This window comes from Helianthus annuus, chromosome 6 (assembly GCF_002127325.2).
Source record: "Helianthus annuus cultivar XRQ/B chromosome 6, HanXRQr2.0-SUNRISE, whole genome shotgun sequence".
Taxonomy (NCBI): domain Eukaryota; kingdom Viridiplantae; phylum Streptophyta; class Magnoliopsida; order Asterales; family Asteraceae; genus Helianthus; species Helianthus annuus.
Window position 1 is genome coordinate 44,805,003 of NC_035438.2, and position 15,205 is coordinate 44,820,207.

At 36.0% G+C, this 15,205-nt stretch overlaps 1 protein-coding gene and 1 long non-coding RNA gene across 2 annotated transcripts; one reads left to right on the forward strand and one right to left on the reverse strand.

Moving 5' to 3' along the window:
- Positions 1–4,821: 4,821 nt before the first annotated feature.
- Positions 4,822–7,234, reverse strand: LOC110865538. Its single transcript, XR_002550791.2, has 2 exons — positions 6,654–7,234; positions 4,822–6,622 (listed from the first exon to the last, which is right to left on the reverse strand). It is a non-coding gene; the product is annotated as an uncharacterized LOC110865538 (long non-coding RNA).
- Positions 7,235–12,489: 5,255 nt separating this feature from the next.
- LOC110865537 (UDP-URONIC ACID TRANSPORTER 1) lies at positions 12,490–14,665 on the forward strand. Its single transcript, XM_022114814.2, has 3 exons — positions 12,490–13,198; positions 13,779–13,882; positions 13,974–14,665. The coding sequence occupies exons 1-3, from the start codon at positions 12,500–12,502 to the stop codon at positions 14,347–14,349; spliced, it is 1,179 nt and encodes a 392-aa protein (XP_021970506.1). The 5' UTR covers positions 12,490–12,499; the 3' UTR covers positions 14,350–14,665.
- Positions 14,666–15,205: the final 540 nt, after the last annotated feature.

Sequence of the window (15,205 nt, forward strand, 5' to 3'; positions counted from 1 at the left end):
TGATCTTCTAGTTTTTGGAAAAACTTGAAGACTACTCAAGAAATTCTTGAAGATTTAAAGGAGGTTTGAAGATCAGAGAGAGGAAAGAAAAGAGTGCAAAGGAATGATTGTGCAATTCTCTCTCTACCACCGGATATATATACCCATCGCATTTAATGCGATGGGTAAACATGCCGAGATCACCGCGCGCGTAACTAATCAGCAACCGCCACGTAAGGCGGGATTCTCGGGGTGACAATTACGATGCGCGCATGGGCCTCACTCGCCTGATAGAAAGACGAACCGTCAGTGACAGCATGATGATCGACGTGTCAGCAGTCAACTCAACTGTCTCCATCAACGACATTTGCACCAACTTGTCAGAATTCAAAATTCGAGGACTTTCCCGCCTAAATTTATAATAAAACTTCATGCAGAAGTTAGCAAGGACTGTGCCGCATACATCATTAGCCAATGAGCTCGCACGATAACCCTCAAAAGCAACATCTATCAGTAAGCAAGTCCGGTAGTCACGCCGTAGTAATCGAAAAGCACCTACACGCGCGCCGGCCACCAGGACATAGCAAACGCTTTAAAAACCCAACACACTTTATTTTTTCTGAGTCCAGAGCTCCAACCATTTACTACGTGCATGGAAGCAGCACTGGACTGGGGGGACTTGAAGGGGTATGGTCCCAAAAAGCCATGCAGACGAATCAGGTCACGCGCTGAACCATACTCCTTATTCACTAATCTGATTACTCTGCAGACCCCGCGCAAACTACTTAGTCAATACATAAGCCGCGCGCAAGGTCAAAGCAAGACATAACATCAGGTTTCACACTTAGCAACCTGAATAAGAGCCCTCAACCCCAGAACCTTGCGCCGACTACTTGGACACACACCGAAGGTCGCGCGAGGGTAGCAGCGCAGGGCCATTTTAGGAAGCATCAAAGGTACAAGTGGCAGAAGAATGAGCCAATCAGCGTCCAGCAGGCTGTACCCTATCGTGCTCCACGATTAACGATCCTGCAGGAGACAAAAGGTACACAAGGACGCCTACATGGCACCAATTAGGAGGCGGCGACAACTGCCCCACAATCTCCACTCACATGCTGATGTCAGAAGGACAACAGGGTCGAAAACCCGGATACGTGGCTCCAATCAAGGTGCGCCAGCACCGAGGATCTTCTAGAAGTCACTAACGGTCGACACCAGAGAGACAAAGAGGATATTCCTTGTTGTCACCTTCTGGCCCAAGGCCCATCAGCCCATATCCTCCTACATCACTCCGGCTATAAATATGGACCTTCATACACAGGTTAAACATTCTTCTCTCTATAATCTCACTCTTAACACACACTTATTTTCCTGCAAAGCAGTTACTTATTCTCACGGCGGAGAGTGGTTAAGAGGGAAACCCCCATATTTCCCTCTTAACGAGCTTAACGGGGTGCTACTGTTTTGCAGGAAGGATCACACTCGAGCTCAGGAAGGATTAAGAAGATTAACCCTCATGTTTGAAACATAAACCCAACTAATAAACCTAAAATTAGTTCCGTGTTTCTTCATATTTTTTTCATTTAATCTCTAAATTATATAGAAAAACACTTTTATTAAATTTTAAAAAACATTACAATAAAAAAAACAATACATTTATTCTTCGTCTTCATCGTCGTTCTCTACTTCTTCCTCTTCGTTTTCTCCAGCATCCAAACCTGTGTTTTCAAAGTTCCCGGCTTCGAATTCCTCAATTCTTCTTCCTCAGAATCTTCTTCGACGTCACTATCGTGTCGAATTGCGCAAATCGCCCAAGCATGCTCGACCAAATCGGCCTTTAACGCGTTATATATATCCTTAGATTGCAATAGTTTAGCATTTACGAGTCTCTCTTCCATTGTTGCTTGGGTTCCTTCAACTACATCTTCAGGAAAATACTTTTGGCATATCGCATTTCCATCATCCTCTATGATCATATTATGCATAATGATGCAAGCATACATGGCCATTCGTATTCTATCCTTATGCCACATACGACAAGGATTTCTGATAAAATGCCATCGTTGTTGAAGAACCCCAAAACACCTCTCCATGTCATTTCACGAAGACTCTTGTAGTTTTTTTAAAATACTGTCTTTTCGCATCGAACGTTTCAGAAAACGTTTTAACAATATTCGAATACTCCGGGTATATACCATCGCCCAGATAGTAGCCATGCTCGTAGTCGTTCCCATTTGCACGAAAACCGGCCTTTGGTATCGTTCCAGAAATGTAGCTCTCTTACAATGGTGAACACTCGAAGGTATTAATGTCGTTCATACACCCAGCTACACCAAAGAAAGCCAACCAAACCCAAAGGTCGTATGACGCAACCACTTGTAAAACCAAAGTTGGCCCTTTCTGGTCACCTCGTGTATGTTGACCTCGCCATGCGGTTGGACAATTATACCAACGCCATCGACGACAACCCAAGCTACCAATCATGTCGGGTATTCCATGCTTTTCTAGATGCACCTCGTATATTTGTTGAAGGTCGTTCCAAGTTGGATTTCTCAAATAACGTTTTCCGTATAACTGGCATATACCTAAAATATAATTAAATATATAAAAGTTTTACTAGTGATGTACTTAAAAATAAAAATAAATATATAAAAATGAGTAAAAAAATATCATAGCAAAATTATTCCACGCTATCTCGTGTTGTTTTCTCCCCCATCTTCAAGTACTCGTCTTTGATGTCGTACGCATTTACGTAGGCTAGTATGCGTAAAGCGGAAGTTACCTTTTGAATTGAGGTGAACCCTAAATATCCTCTCGCGTCCATTCTTTGCTTAAAGAAGTCATACTTAGCTTCCAAATCATTATTAATGCGCAAAAATAACCTTTGGCTCATCCCAAACCGCTGTTAAAAACATTGGGTCCGTAAACCGGTGTGGGATCAAAATAGTCTTTCATCAAACGCTCATTCGCGGTTTCACGGTCTCGCAAGATAAAGGTGCGCCTCAAAATGGGGCGTGGAGGAGAACGTCGAACGTGTTCCATTGCTTGTATCACGAGAGTACATGCACTCGTAACCGCTTCTTCCTCCTCCGCGATTTCTTCGGGTGAAAAAAAATCTTCGGTAAATATCGGTGAACGGATCTTCCGATGGGGAACCCATTATTTTTTTAGAAGAAAGTGGGAGTAATTTCTAGATTTTTATAAGAAAAGGTAGAGAAGAGGGAATGAGAGTGTGATGAATTTTTAAAAAATAGGAGACATGGGAAGTATTTATAGATATTAAAAATGAATTAATTTTTTTTATTTTCTGACCGTTGCAACGGTCCTTTTTTGAAATCTCCTCCCTCTCATGCCGCGATACACATAGCGGCTCCAAGAAAAATCACCCCCATAGCGCCCCTCGTAGTGGTGTGGGGCGGCGCTATGGGGCGCTATAGTCCTTCTCCCCGTGATATAAAACCCCATTACACAAGGACTTAGAACGAGTAATTATATGTTGTTTCTTGGAACTCCAACTCATGAGACCTTAATGACCACATAAGCAATCTCTAAACGAGTCAAGATGAGAATAAGTAGAGCTATAAACGAACCGAACGAACACGAACAAGGCTATGTTCGTGTTCGTTCGTTAAGGAAATTTGGATGTTCGTGAACTGTTCGCGGACATATGACGAACAGAAGTTTGTGTTCGTGTTCGTTCGTTAAGGAAATTTGGTTGTTCGCGAACAGTTCGTGAACACTAACCACGAACGCAAACGAACACAAATGAACTTTAATTTTGAAAATTAAAAAGGCACCTTTAGTCTTAAACATTGTACACAAAGAAAGTAGTTAAATATAACCATTTAATGATTAAAGGGATAGATGATATTGGGTTCAATCGATTGGAGATAGGCTGAATGAAGGAGCGTGATATCAAAGAGGGAGAGGGCCAGAGAGAGGGAAATACATTGAAAATTAAAAAGGCACCTTTAGTCTTAAACATTGTACACAAAGAAAGTAGTTAAATATAACCATTTAATGATTAAAGGGATGGATGATATTGGGTTCAATCGATTGGAGATAGGCTGAATGAAGGAGCGTGATATCAAAGAGGGAGAGGGCCAGAGAGAGGGAAATACATATGGGGGGAAAGTAAAAAATTAATAAAACATTAAAAACTTTTACAAAAATAAACATAAAAAACCGAACACGAACGGACATAAATGAACGAACATAAACGAACATATTACCGAACGTTCACGAACACAATCGAACGAACGAGACCTTTGTTCGTGTTCGTTCGTTAAGCTTATCGAACGGAATTTTTTGTTCATGTTCTTTCGTTAAGCTTATCAAACGAACATAAACGAACTTTCCGCCGAACGGTTCACGAACTGTTCGCTGAACGTTCGGTTCGTTTACAGCCCTAAGAATAAGCAATCTCTAAACGAGTCAAGATGAGATACTGTAAGACACCAACAATACTTCAATATAGCAGAGGACCTCCAAAGGTAGACAAGGATAGAGTGAGAGTAGTCATCTGGTATAAACGATAATATACAATGATCGACACTAACTAAGACTAGTTCGAGTGACAGATCCTGTAAGTATCGTTGCTGAGAAAGATGATGAACATCAATAAAGAATGTGGCGTGTATCTCCAAAAATAACTTAGTGAGCATGGGTCCTTTGACGCAAACTAAGGATGTAAACACCTGACCAAATCAACAACAAAAGATGGGGAACTCCTGGAAAAGTAATGTCATCAACATATACAAGAATATAGCATGAATATAGCATGCAACCGAATCTTGGAAATAAACATATAAGAATATAAGAATGTACCAAAGACACATTAAATAAAACCAAATGTAATAAAGTTTTATTCGTGTAGAGAGCTTGGAAACCAAGATTTAGATGTACACATAAGGTCTTAAAGAGCCTTCTACAAAAAGAACACATGATTCAAGTGAGTTGGGCCAACAAAGCCAAGATGTTGTGCCAAAAACACATTATAAATCCCATGAATAAAGGTATTGTTGACATCATCTTGCCGAATACGCTGACACCTATTCTTAGGTTTGGTTAGAACCAGGGGCGGAACTAGCTCATTAAATCAGGGGTATCCAAAAAAATTACGGTGTAATCATATAAGTTACCACTTACCAAGTCAGTGATTTCCTTCCGATTTCAGCAGCAAAACTACAGGGTAGGGCCGGAACGGACGGAACCATTGTTATCGTCGCAGCAAACTGCAGAATTGTGGATTTTTTTTATCGAACCAATGTTATTGGCAGCAGCAAAACAGGAGACCGATGCGTAAAGGATGACCAGCGACGTTTGGTTTTCTTCCAGAACCGAACCTGGGCGACGATCAGAAAGAATGCCGCCATACGTAATTTGTGTTTTTTAGGCTAATATAATCAGTTGGGCTTATCTAATCAATTGGGTCATTGTTACAATCAGCTCCCTTATTTTATAACTTTGGGTTGGTTAGGGGTATCCTTGTATTATTTTAGGGTATTCTTTATATAAAACCGAAAAAAATAAAAAAAAATTACACTACGCATATGGACTTCAGCCATAACTCGTGCTACTGCTCACATAACACTGGTTCCGCCCCTGGTTAGAACGTAAAGCAACTTCGTACACATATCATCTACCTTACTAACCATTATTCTACGCTAGCATGAAATATATAAGCTTAGAAGTAGGAATTTTTTGCAATAATAGATGGTTTGAACAAGAAAAGAGTGTTATTAGGTGCTCATGCATATTGTTTACACTTTTAGGTAAGTTGTAAGTTGATACAGCGACCTTCAATGAATTTTTCTGCAAAATCTGGCAAGTTCTGCAAAAGCTGCCAAAGATGTTGAAGGTTGCAGATTGATACAGCGACCTTCTGAAAGTCGCTGTTTGAACTTGCAATGTTATAGAAACTCGCAGTTTCATCTTACAACCTTCATAAGATCGTTGTTTGAAACAGCAACCTTACCAAAGGTCGCTGTTTGAAACAGCAATCTTACCAAAGGTCGCTGTTTGAAACAGCAACCTTACCAAATATAATTATATAACTAATTTAAAAATAGAATATGGAACAACTTTATTAATTTACATGGATTTGCAAAATTAATAAAATATGAAGCCTTAAATAAACAAAAAATAGATTATGAATATAAATACGAATGAGATTTTGGAAGAAGAAACCGTTTATTTAAGGCTTGTTTTGCCAGGTCTAGCTACAACTAACAAACCGTTTTAAGGCTTAATCACAAATTTAGGAATTAGAGTTAGAATTTTATATTTTATATTTTATATCTACATGATGATTGTGACTACTGACTCGTGTATAGTGGGGGTCGGGTCGGGTCGTGAGGTGTAAAAATATGTTTTTAACAATGACGATAAAAGGATCATATCTCCCCAACAATGAGTATAGGATCAACGAACATAGTCATTGATCAGTATTATCCTTTTGTAATCATTTTAGTAGAATAACATGAGTAGAACATTTAGAAAAATAACATAATTCTAAAGCAGAAATCATTGACCGCGTTATTTTCATGTAATTAAGGTTGAGTAACATTAGTAATGCAACTTTGATAATCTATTTTTTTTGTTTATTTTAGGCTTCAATAAGCTTGTAGTATGAAACAACAACCTTCAATAAGCTTGTAGTATGAAACAGCAACCTTCAATAAGCTTGTAGTATGAAACAGCAACCTTCAATAAGGTTGTAAGATGAAACTGCGACTTTCTATAACATTGCAAGTTGATACAGCGACTTTCAGAAGGTCGCTGTATCAAACAGCAACCTTCAACATTTTGTGCAGCTTTTGCAGAAACTCTGATATTTGGCAGAAATGCTTCATGAAAGTCGATGTATGGAACCACAACCTACCTAAATGTGAAAACAAAATGTTTACCCACCTAATAACACTCTTTTGTGGTTCAAACCACCTATTTATGCAAAAAATTCTAGAAGTAGGAGTGGAAGATGCATGAAGAATATATGATCATGAAAGGGTTTAGGTTGGTTGGTGAGTATAGTCATGAGAACGAGCAACCATCAGATGAGAAGAATGAGAGATTAGATGAGGGGTAGGGATGAGGATATGGACGTACATTCAACTAATTATGAAGTATTAGATGTGGATGGCATGGAAGGTGGAATAACCGATAATTGAGGTATAGTCGTAGTAGAAGGATTAAAGACAAGGGCGATGAAGGAATGAGGAAGTAGTCTCATGAAAGGTGACATGTCAAGAAGTGTAGGTACGGAGTGTGTGAGGATCGCGACACAGACATCCTTGATGGCTAAGGGCATATTCGAAGAATATATACAAGGAATAGATTTGGGTGAGAGCTTATTTGGTTGAATATCCCTAATGAAGAATGGATGCTAAATGCATCCAAAGCTATGTAAATATGTATAATCAGGTCTAGACAGAAAAATGGCCTCATAGAGAAAAGAATGATCAAGAGTCGAATAAGGCTCATGCAATCTTTGAGAGGTGGCGGTTCTTTCTTTTAGTCATTGGTTTTGTTAGGGCGTGTACCAACATGAAATATGATATTTAATGATCGAATCGAAAGAAAATGAGCCATCTGGCCTCGAGTGAGCTCAAGAGAGCTCAAGATAACCATTGGATTGTGAATGTTTGATAGTGTAGGAAAAATAAGTTCTCAAAAAAGGTTTTATGATTGTCAAACTATTCAATAGCTTGGGAATAGGGAATATAGGATACATCAATAAATATCAAAATGTGATGAAGTGGCCGTAATTGGAACGATAGGAGAGGAGCCACAAATGTCACAATGAATGACATGTCAAGGCTTGGAAGTACTATAAGTGTTGCAATTCATCTTTTTTGTATATTAAAAGAAACATAACGGGTGGAAAGATGAGAAAATGCTTAATCAGAGAGGGCCACGAGTCATGGAAAGCGAATGTAGAAGTAGAAAGCGAATTAAGCTAGCGCTCTCATGGTCTAAACAAGATATGATGGAGGTTAAAAGAGTTTTTTTGTTAAGCTAGGAACTACACGTGTTTGAATGTAAGAGTGTAATGAGATAAACAAAGTAAATCAGACTGGGCCATGTCGCCTGCAATACCTAAAAACAGTGGACGACTCATGCGGAACTGACGTCGAAAAATCTCGGCTGGGTACACGGGTTCGTCGGCAAAATAATCGGCTACTAGTTTATCGTGGCCGGCTATAAATTTAAAACGAAACATAAATGAAATTAATTATTAAATACATTTTCAAATCTATATAAAACATAAGGAAAAAAAAAGTAAAATACCTTCTTGGTCTCGGTTATATTTTGCTCGTCTAGTTAGCCGTTGGGACGACCCTTCATCAGACGCCATGAACACCTGAGCCGCGTTCATAATCATGTTGTGCATAATAGCATCCTCTTCCGAAGATGATGAATACCACGCAGACGAAGACGATGAAGACATAGAAGAAATTGAAGAAATGGAAGAAATGGGTGAAGCCATGATAATTTTTTAGCGAGAGATGGGGTGGTAGCGGGTAAAAAAATAGATGAGTTTTTATGAAAAGGGAAGAGGGTTATAAAATGTGAGAGAGATGTGAGATTATAGTGGGTGAAAAGTTGTGAAAAAATGAGTAAAAGAGGTGAGTATTTATAAAAATGGAAGTGAAATGAGGGATGATTAAAAAAATAGCCGTTGAAAAATAATTAATTTTCTTTGTTTTTAAGGGTCAAATTCAGAATGGGGCCCACACTTTTGGAACGTCGCCAACGGCGAGATTCGGACGGGGAAGCCGTGACGGGGGGGGGGGGGGGGGGGGAGCACGGTGTTTGCTGCGGCGACGGACCTCGACGGTGTGGAGACGTCCCCATACCGTGTAGCCTAATGATCACTTTTTTCGAAACGGATTTAGGGTGTCGCATCATGAACCATCTAAACATCCTATGCCATGTGAGTATAAGCATTCCTTCCTTAGACTAATCTTTTCCAGTCTTGCCTATAATGAGCGAGTGAAGAAATGATCCATGTGCCATGAGGAGGAAATGGAATCAACTGTCAATAAAAAAAAGTAAAAATTATGTACAATCTAGTTGTTATTGGGGAAATATTTAGGCCCAAGCTGTTATCGCTTCGGCTATTATGAAGCCCGTGAGTAAAATTGATCAAGCCCAAAATGAAATAAAGTACTAAGTCAAAAGGAAAAATGAGATTGAACAATTGTTGGGCATAAGTCACATGATATTGGGTTAGGTTGGTTGAAATTTGGTTGAGATTAGACGTGGCAAAATTGTTCCATCCATTTTATTTTGAGTTGATATGTGTATTTTAAATTTTAAGAGAGGTTAAGATGGCTCAAACAAAATTAGTCACTAGGTTAGGATGGATTATGAAGTGGTGGATAAAAAAAGAGTAGGTTAAGATAGGTATGAGATAAAACCCAAGCGGGTCAGTATGAGTATGACTGTATGAGATAAAATCACTAAACTAATTACTACTCGTAGATATCTATTCACAACTGCGACTTCACCAATCGTGATGTAGCGTGTGAAACGATAATGAAGATCTAACACGTTGATTCAGTGAATACCCGTGTAGTTCTTCCCCAACCCCCAAAATTCAACCCAAAGAGCACAGAATTTGAAGTGAAAAATGAGTTAATCCAAAATTCAAGTCTGATCTTTCAAATTACAAGAGAAACATATAAATAGAAACAGAAATTCGAAATGGGCCTCAAAAAGACAATGGGCCAAACACAAGCCCAAAAACAAAATGCCCAAAACACTTCAAAAAACATAAAAACGTAAATAACTAATAGAAATAAGCGTTTTTTGGCCCGGACGATGACCGAAACCGCCGTAAGATAGAGCTCGTTCTCACATTGGTTTCGCCTAGTCACACACCCAAAACGGACGCCTGTAGCCCAAGTTAGAGCCATTTTAGTGAAGCCCCTTTTGTCACGCGATCTTGGGCCTCTAAATACAAGATGGTCCGCTCCTCCACACTTGGGCCCGCATCAAAACGCAGCAGTAGTACTCTCCAGTCGTTCTTCGTTTAAAAATAAAAAAAATTAAAATTAATAAATAAAATTAAAAATAAACATTCTAAAAATAAAAAAATTGTAAAAAATAAGAAAATTGCTAAAAAATAAAAAAAATCTAAAAAATCAAAATATTCTAGAAAATCAAAAAATTCTAAAAAATCTAAAAATTCTAAAAAATCAAAAAAATTCTAAAAATCCAAAAAATTCTAAAAAAATCTAAAAAATCATAAAAAATCCAAAAACTTCTACAAGATCAAAAAAAATTCTAAGAATTCTAAAAAAATCAAAAAAGATTCCAAAAAGTCATAAAAATTCTAAAAAATCCTAAAAAATCAAAAGAAATCTAAAAAATCAAAAAAACTCATAAAAATTCTAAAAAATAAAAAAAAATCAAAAAATCAAAAAAAATTTAAAAATCATAAAAAATTCTAAAAAATCCAAAGAATTCTAAAAAATCTAAAAAAATCTAAAAAATCATAAAAATTCTAAAAAATCCAAAAAATCTAAAAACTCAAAAAAAATTCAATAAATTCAAAAAAAATTAGGATTTCTTAGAATTTTTTTATTTTTTAGCGTTTTTTTATTTTTTAGAATTTTTTAAATTTTTTAGAATTTTCTGGATTTTTAATTTTTTTTATTTTTTGGATTTTTTAGAATATTTATGATTTTTTTATTTTTTAGAATTTTTTTGATATTTTAGAATTTTTTTTTGATTTTTTTTATTTTTTATAATGTTTTTTGATTTTTTAGATTTTTTTTTGAATTTTTAGAAATTTTTTAATTTGTTACAATTTTTATTTGTTTTATTTTTTAGGATTTTTTTTTTAATTTTTATATTTTTTTTTGAATTTTTTTGATTTTTTAGATTTTTTATTTTTTAGAATTTTTTGGATTTTTTAGAATTATTATGATTTTTTTATTTTTTAGGATTTTTTTGACTTTTTATAATTTTTGAATTTTTTACAATTTTTTATTTGTTTTAATTTAGAGGATTTTTATTAGAATTTGTATATTTTTTTAGAATTTTTTTAAATTTTTAAGATTTTTAGATTTTTTTTATTTTTTAGAAATTTTTTGATTTTTTATTAATATTTTTTTTGTATATTTTATTTTATGTTTTTTTAATTTTTAATTATTTTTTCATCTCTTCTTTACCCAAACCCATCTTGACTCATTACCCATCCAACCCTTTTTTTTAAAATACCTATTCTGACCTATATCCATCCTAACTCAAAACCATCTTGACCCATCACCCAAACCCATTCAACTTGCCCACTTTGCCACCTCAAGTTGAGATGAAGTGCACGGGTCAAATTTCAAAAATGAGCATATGACCGGTCAATTTCCCCAAAATATATATTTACTTTTCAAATCTTCAAAAATGACTCGTACACTATGTGTGAAAACGCAATCCATGTGTCTATCTTTGTGTGAAAACGTACTGCACTAGACACAACAGGTGCATAACATGTGTACTCGTTGTGCAAAAACGAAATTGAAGAAAAAACTTTGTGCAAAAAGCACTCCACGTGGCACCAACTATTCTAGCAGCACGTTGATGGCTTTTTTTAGTATTTTGTTTAATTTTTGAACTATTTTTACAATTAACTTTTTAATTATAAATAGTTAAATAGTTTATATTCGATTATAACGAATAAAATAAAGACTTTACATTCATATTTATAATTTGTATTGCATAATCGACTTAGGGATTTATGTTATTGCAATTGAATCTTGAAAAAAAATCACCAAAATCAATGGTACATACTATGAAAAAATACATAGGATACAAAGAAGAAATGTAGTGTAATAGTATGTAAGTAACTATACATACAACATACCGCAAACAACTAAGTAAAACAATAACAAGTACTACAAGTAAATTTAATATACGGGAAACAACTAAGTAAACCCGGTAACAACTAAAATATAACTAGTAACTTCTTTAACAGGGGCAGATCTACTTTGTTAGCCCCTTGACGCTCCGGCGATAGTGTAAATTTTGGAATAATTTGACGTTTTTCCGATTTTGTTACTCTTTTTCTTTGAAACGTTGCACATATAAGGATTTTCTGAATCCGTCACTGTTCTTTAACACAAGTAGTCATCATGCATTACGATTCACGAGCTCAAAATGAAGAAATACCATTTTGTTGTAAAAAGAATGAACAACATGGATAGTTTTATTAATTGTATAACACCGTTTAAGAACATGCTATAACAGAATCCATCAAAACACAAATAAAAGTCAACTGATAGAAAACTTTAAAGTATTAAAATTACACCGATTCAACCGGTTAAAAGAATGAAACAAACTTCTAGTTTTCTATCTAAAAAGAAGTCCTCTTATGTCTTCCAATACTTTGTAGATTGATGAATGTATGAATGTAAACCTTCACTAACTTGTAAATATCAATCCACATAATTCAATAAAACATGCTTCTCATCTTCATTTCCTCCAAACCCAAAATCAAACACCAACCCATCAAATAAAAATGAGACACGTACACCATACCCCACCCCCTCTTTCCATCCTCACTGCACACAAACATCCCCACATCACCTCCACCTCCCGACACAGATTCACCCCATCACGGCACAAACATCTCAACTTCAACAATATTCTCCAACAAACCCTTATCAGATCCATATCAAAACCCATAAAAATCCCAACTTTATCCTTCCTTAACCTAAATCCCAATGACCCATCTCCTCATTCACCCTTAAATCCCTCAAAAACCATCAAAAATCCCACAAAAATGTCATCTTTATTCTTCATTTCATCACTAATAATCCTCTGGTACTCATCAAACATAGGTGTACTTCTTCTCAACAAGTTACTACTCTCTAATTATGGGTTTAAATTCCCAATTTTTCTTACAATGTGCCACATGTCAGCCTGTGCAATACTCAGTTACATATCAATTGTTTTTCTTAAAGTTGTGCCGTTGCAAAAGATAAAATCTTGGTCCCAGTTTTTAAGAATTGGGACTCTGAGCATTGTGTTTTGTGGGTCTGTTGTTGGTGGGAATATTTCTTTGAGATATTTACCGGTTTCTTTTAACCAAGCTGTGGGTGCAACGACGCCGTTTTTTACTGCTTTGTTTGCTTATTTGATGACGTTTAAGAGAGAAGCTTGGGTTACTTATTGTGCTCTTGTTCCTGTTGTTACTGGTGTTATGATTGCTAGTGGGGTATGTTTATTATTATTTTTTTTAAGTGATTGTTTGATTTTAATTATTTTGTTAGGGTTTGATTATGTGGTTCTTGTTGTTTGGATGGATTTAGTCTTGATCTGTGCATAAATGTGTGATCTTTATTGTGTAAAGATTGTTAGTTTTTGTTGAGTGATCATTGATCTTGATCTGTAGTTCTTTGTGGGTCAAACAGAGGTCAATTTTAGATCAAAAGTTACCAATTTACCCATTGTTTTCCTCACAAAGTATCGATTTTGATCGACAACAATCCAGTGACTCGACTCTGCTAAAGGCATTTTAGACATTTACACTTAAAAGCCAGCACTTCATAATATCTTGATCTGCAGTCCTTTGAGGGTCAAACAGGGGTCAATTTCAGATCAAAAAGTTACATATTTGTTCATTGTTTACATCATGAAGTATTGTTGATATCAATTTGATCGACTACAATCCCCTGTTTCGACTCCGCTTAAGGGCATTTTAGACATTCACACTTAAAAGCTATCACTTCATAGTATCTTGATTCTTGAAGTGTGTAAGGAAAGAATTAATAAGTTATTTCGTTAATTTGTGGCAGGGTGAGCCAAGTTTTCATTTATATGGGTTCATTATGTGCATAAGCGCGACCGCTGCTAGGGCTTTCAAGTCGGTTCTTCAAGGGATCCTACTTTCTTCTGAGGGGTAATTCATTTTTCGTCCACAAAATACACTGACCATACAAACTCGACGTCAGTAGCATGAGTTTATAATAATTAGCATATGATATATGCAGGGAAAAGTTGAACTCCATGAATCTGTTGCTATATATGTCTCCGGTTGCTATTGTTGTTTTATTGCCCGCTGCACTTGTAATGGAACCGGATGTGATTGATGTTACCGTCTCTCTAGCATTGAAACATAGATTCATGTGGCTACTGCTTTTGGTTAACTCAACTATGGCTTATGCGGCCAACTTGACCAACTTCTTGGTGACTAAGAACACTAGTGCATTAACACTCCAGGTACTTGGTAATGCGAAAGGGGCTGTAGCCGTTGTCATCTCGATACTCCTTTTCAGAAACCCAGTTACGTTTATAGGTATAGCTGGTTACTCGATGACGGTTATGGGTGTGGTTGCTTATGGAGAAGCCAAGAGGAGATACCAATGATATTTAGTCACATTTTCTATGGACCAAATATTTTAACAGCGATTGGTTGGGTTATTTACAGCGAGTAAAATGCAGGAAGGTGAGCATATTCTTGTATCAGATTTTGATGCACCACGAGTCCTTGGTTTTGCAAGCATATAAAAAGAGTTTTTACACGCAGCGTCCACTCTCTCAGACGTAAGATTTGATTTTTTTTTCGATAGGAATTTTTTGTTCGATTTGTGGTATGTAATTGTTAGCCGGAGATTGGACCGTTTCAGAAACATGAACCTAAACACAATACTAGTTAGTACGAACATAGTCCATTTAACCTGAAGTTTTATTCTAATCTTTGCGTATTAATACTGTAAAATTATTAATTTACATTTTAAACTATAGAGTTAATAGAAAATGTATATAAAATAGTTATAATGGAAAAATTACAAGTTTTGTCCTTTATCTTTATACCACTTTTCAGGCGGTGTCCTTTACTAGGTATTTTGTTGCAAGATTAGTCCTTTACACCTAACCCAGTTAAAAAACCCTGTTAATTGTTGACAGGCGGTGTCCTTTACTAAGTATTTTGTTCCAAGTTTAGTCCTTTACCTAGGTATTTTGTTGCAAATTTAGTCCTTTACACCCAACAATTAACAGGGTTTTTTAACTAGGTTGGGTGTAAAGGACTAAACTTGCAACAAAATACCTAGTAAAGGACACCGCCTGTCAACATTCATTAAAAAGGACACCGCCTAAAAAGTGATATAAAGATAAAGGACAAAACTTGTAATTTTTCCTACTTTTAAACTATAGATTAGATGCTATTTTTTTCATCTTTACATTTAAATGTAAAATACATAGTCATATATATTACATTTAT

What these genes read in the sequence shown, in the direction of transcription:
- LOC110865537 (XM_022114814.2), top strand. Translation starts at nt 12,500, where the DNA reads ATGAGACACGTACACCATACCCCACCCCCTCTTTCCATCCTCACTGCA. An exon ending in GTGTTATGATTGCTAGTGGG is followed by an intron (nt 13,199 to 13,778) that starts GTATGTTTATTA and finishes AATTTGTGGCAG; the next exon opens with GGTGAGCCAAGTTTTCATTT. An exon ending in ATCCTACTTTCTTCTGAGGG is followed by an intron (nt 13,883 to 13,973) that starts GTAATTCATTTT and finishes TGATATATGCAG; the next exon opens with GGAAAAGTTGAACTCCATGA.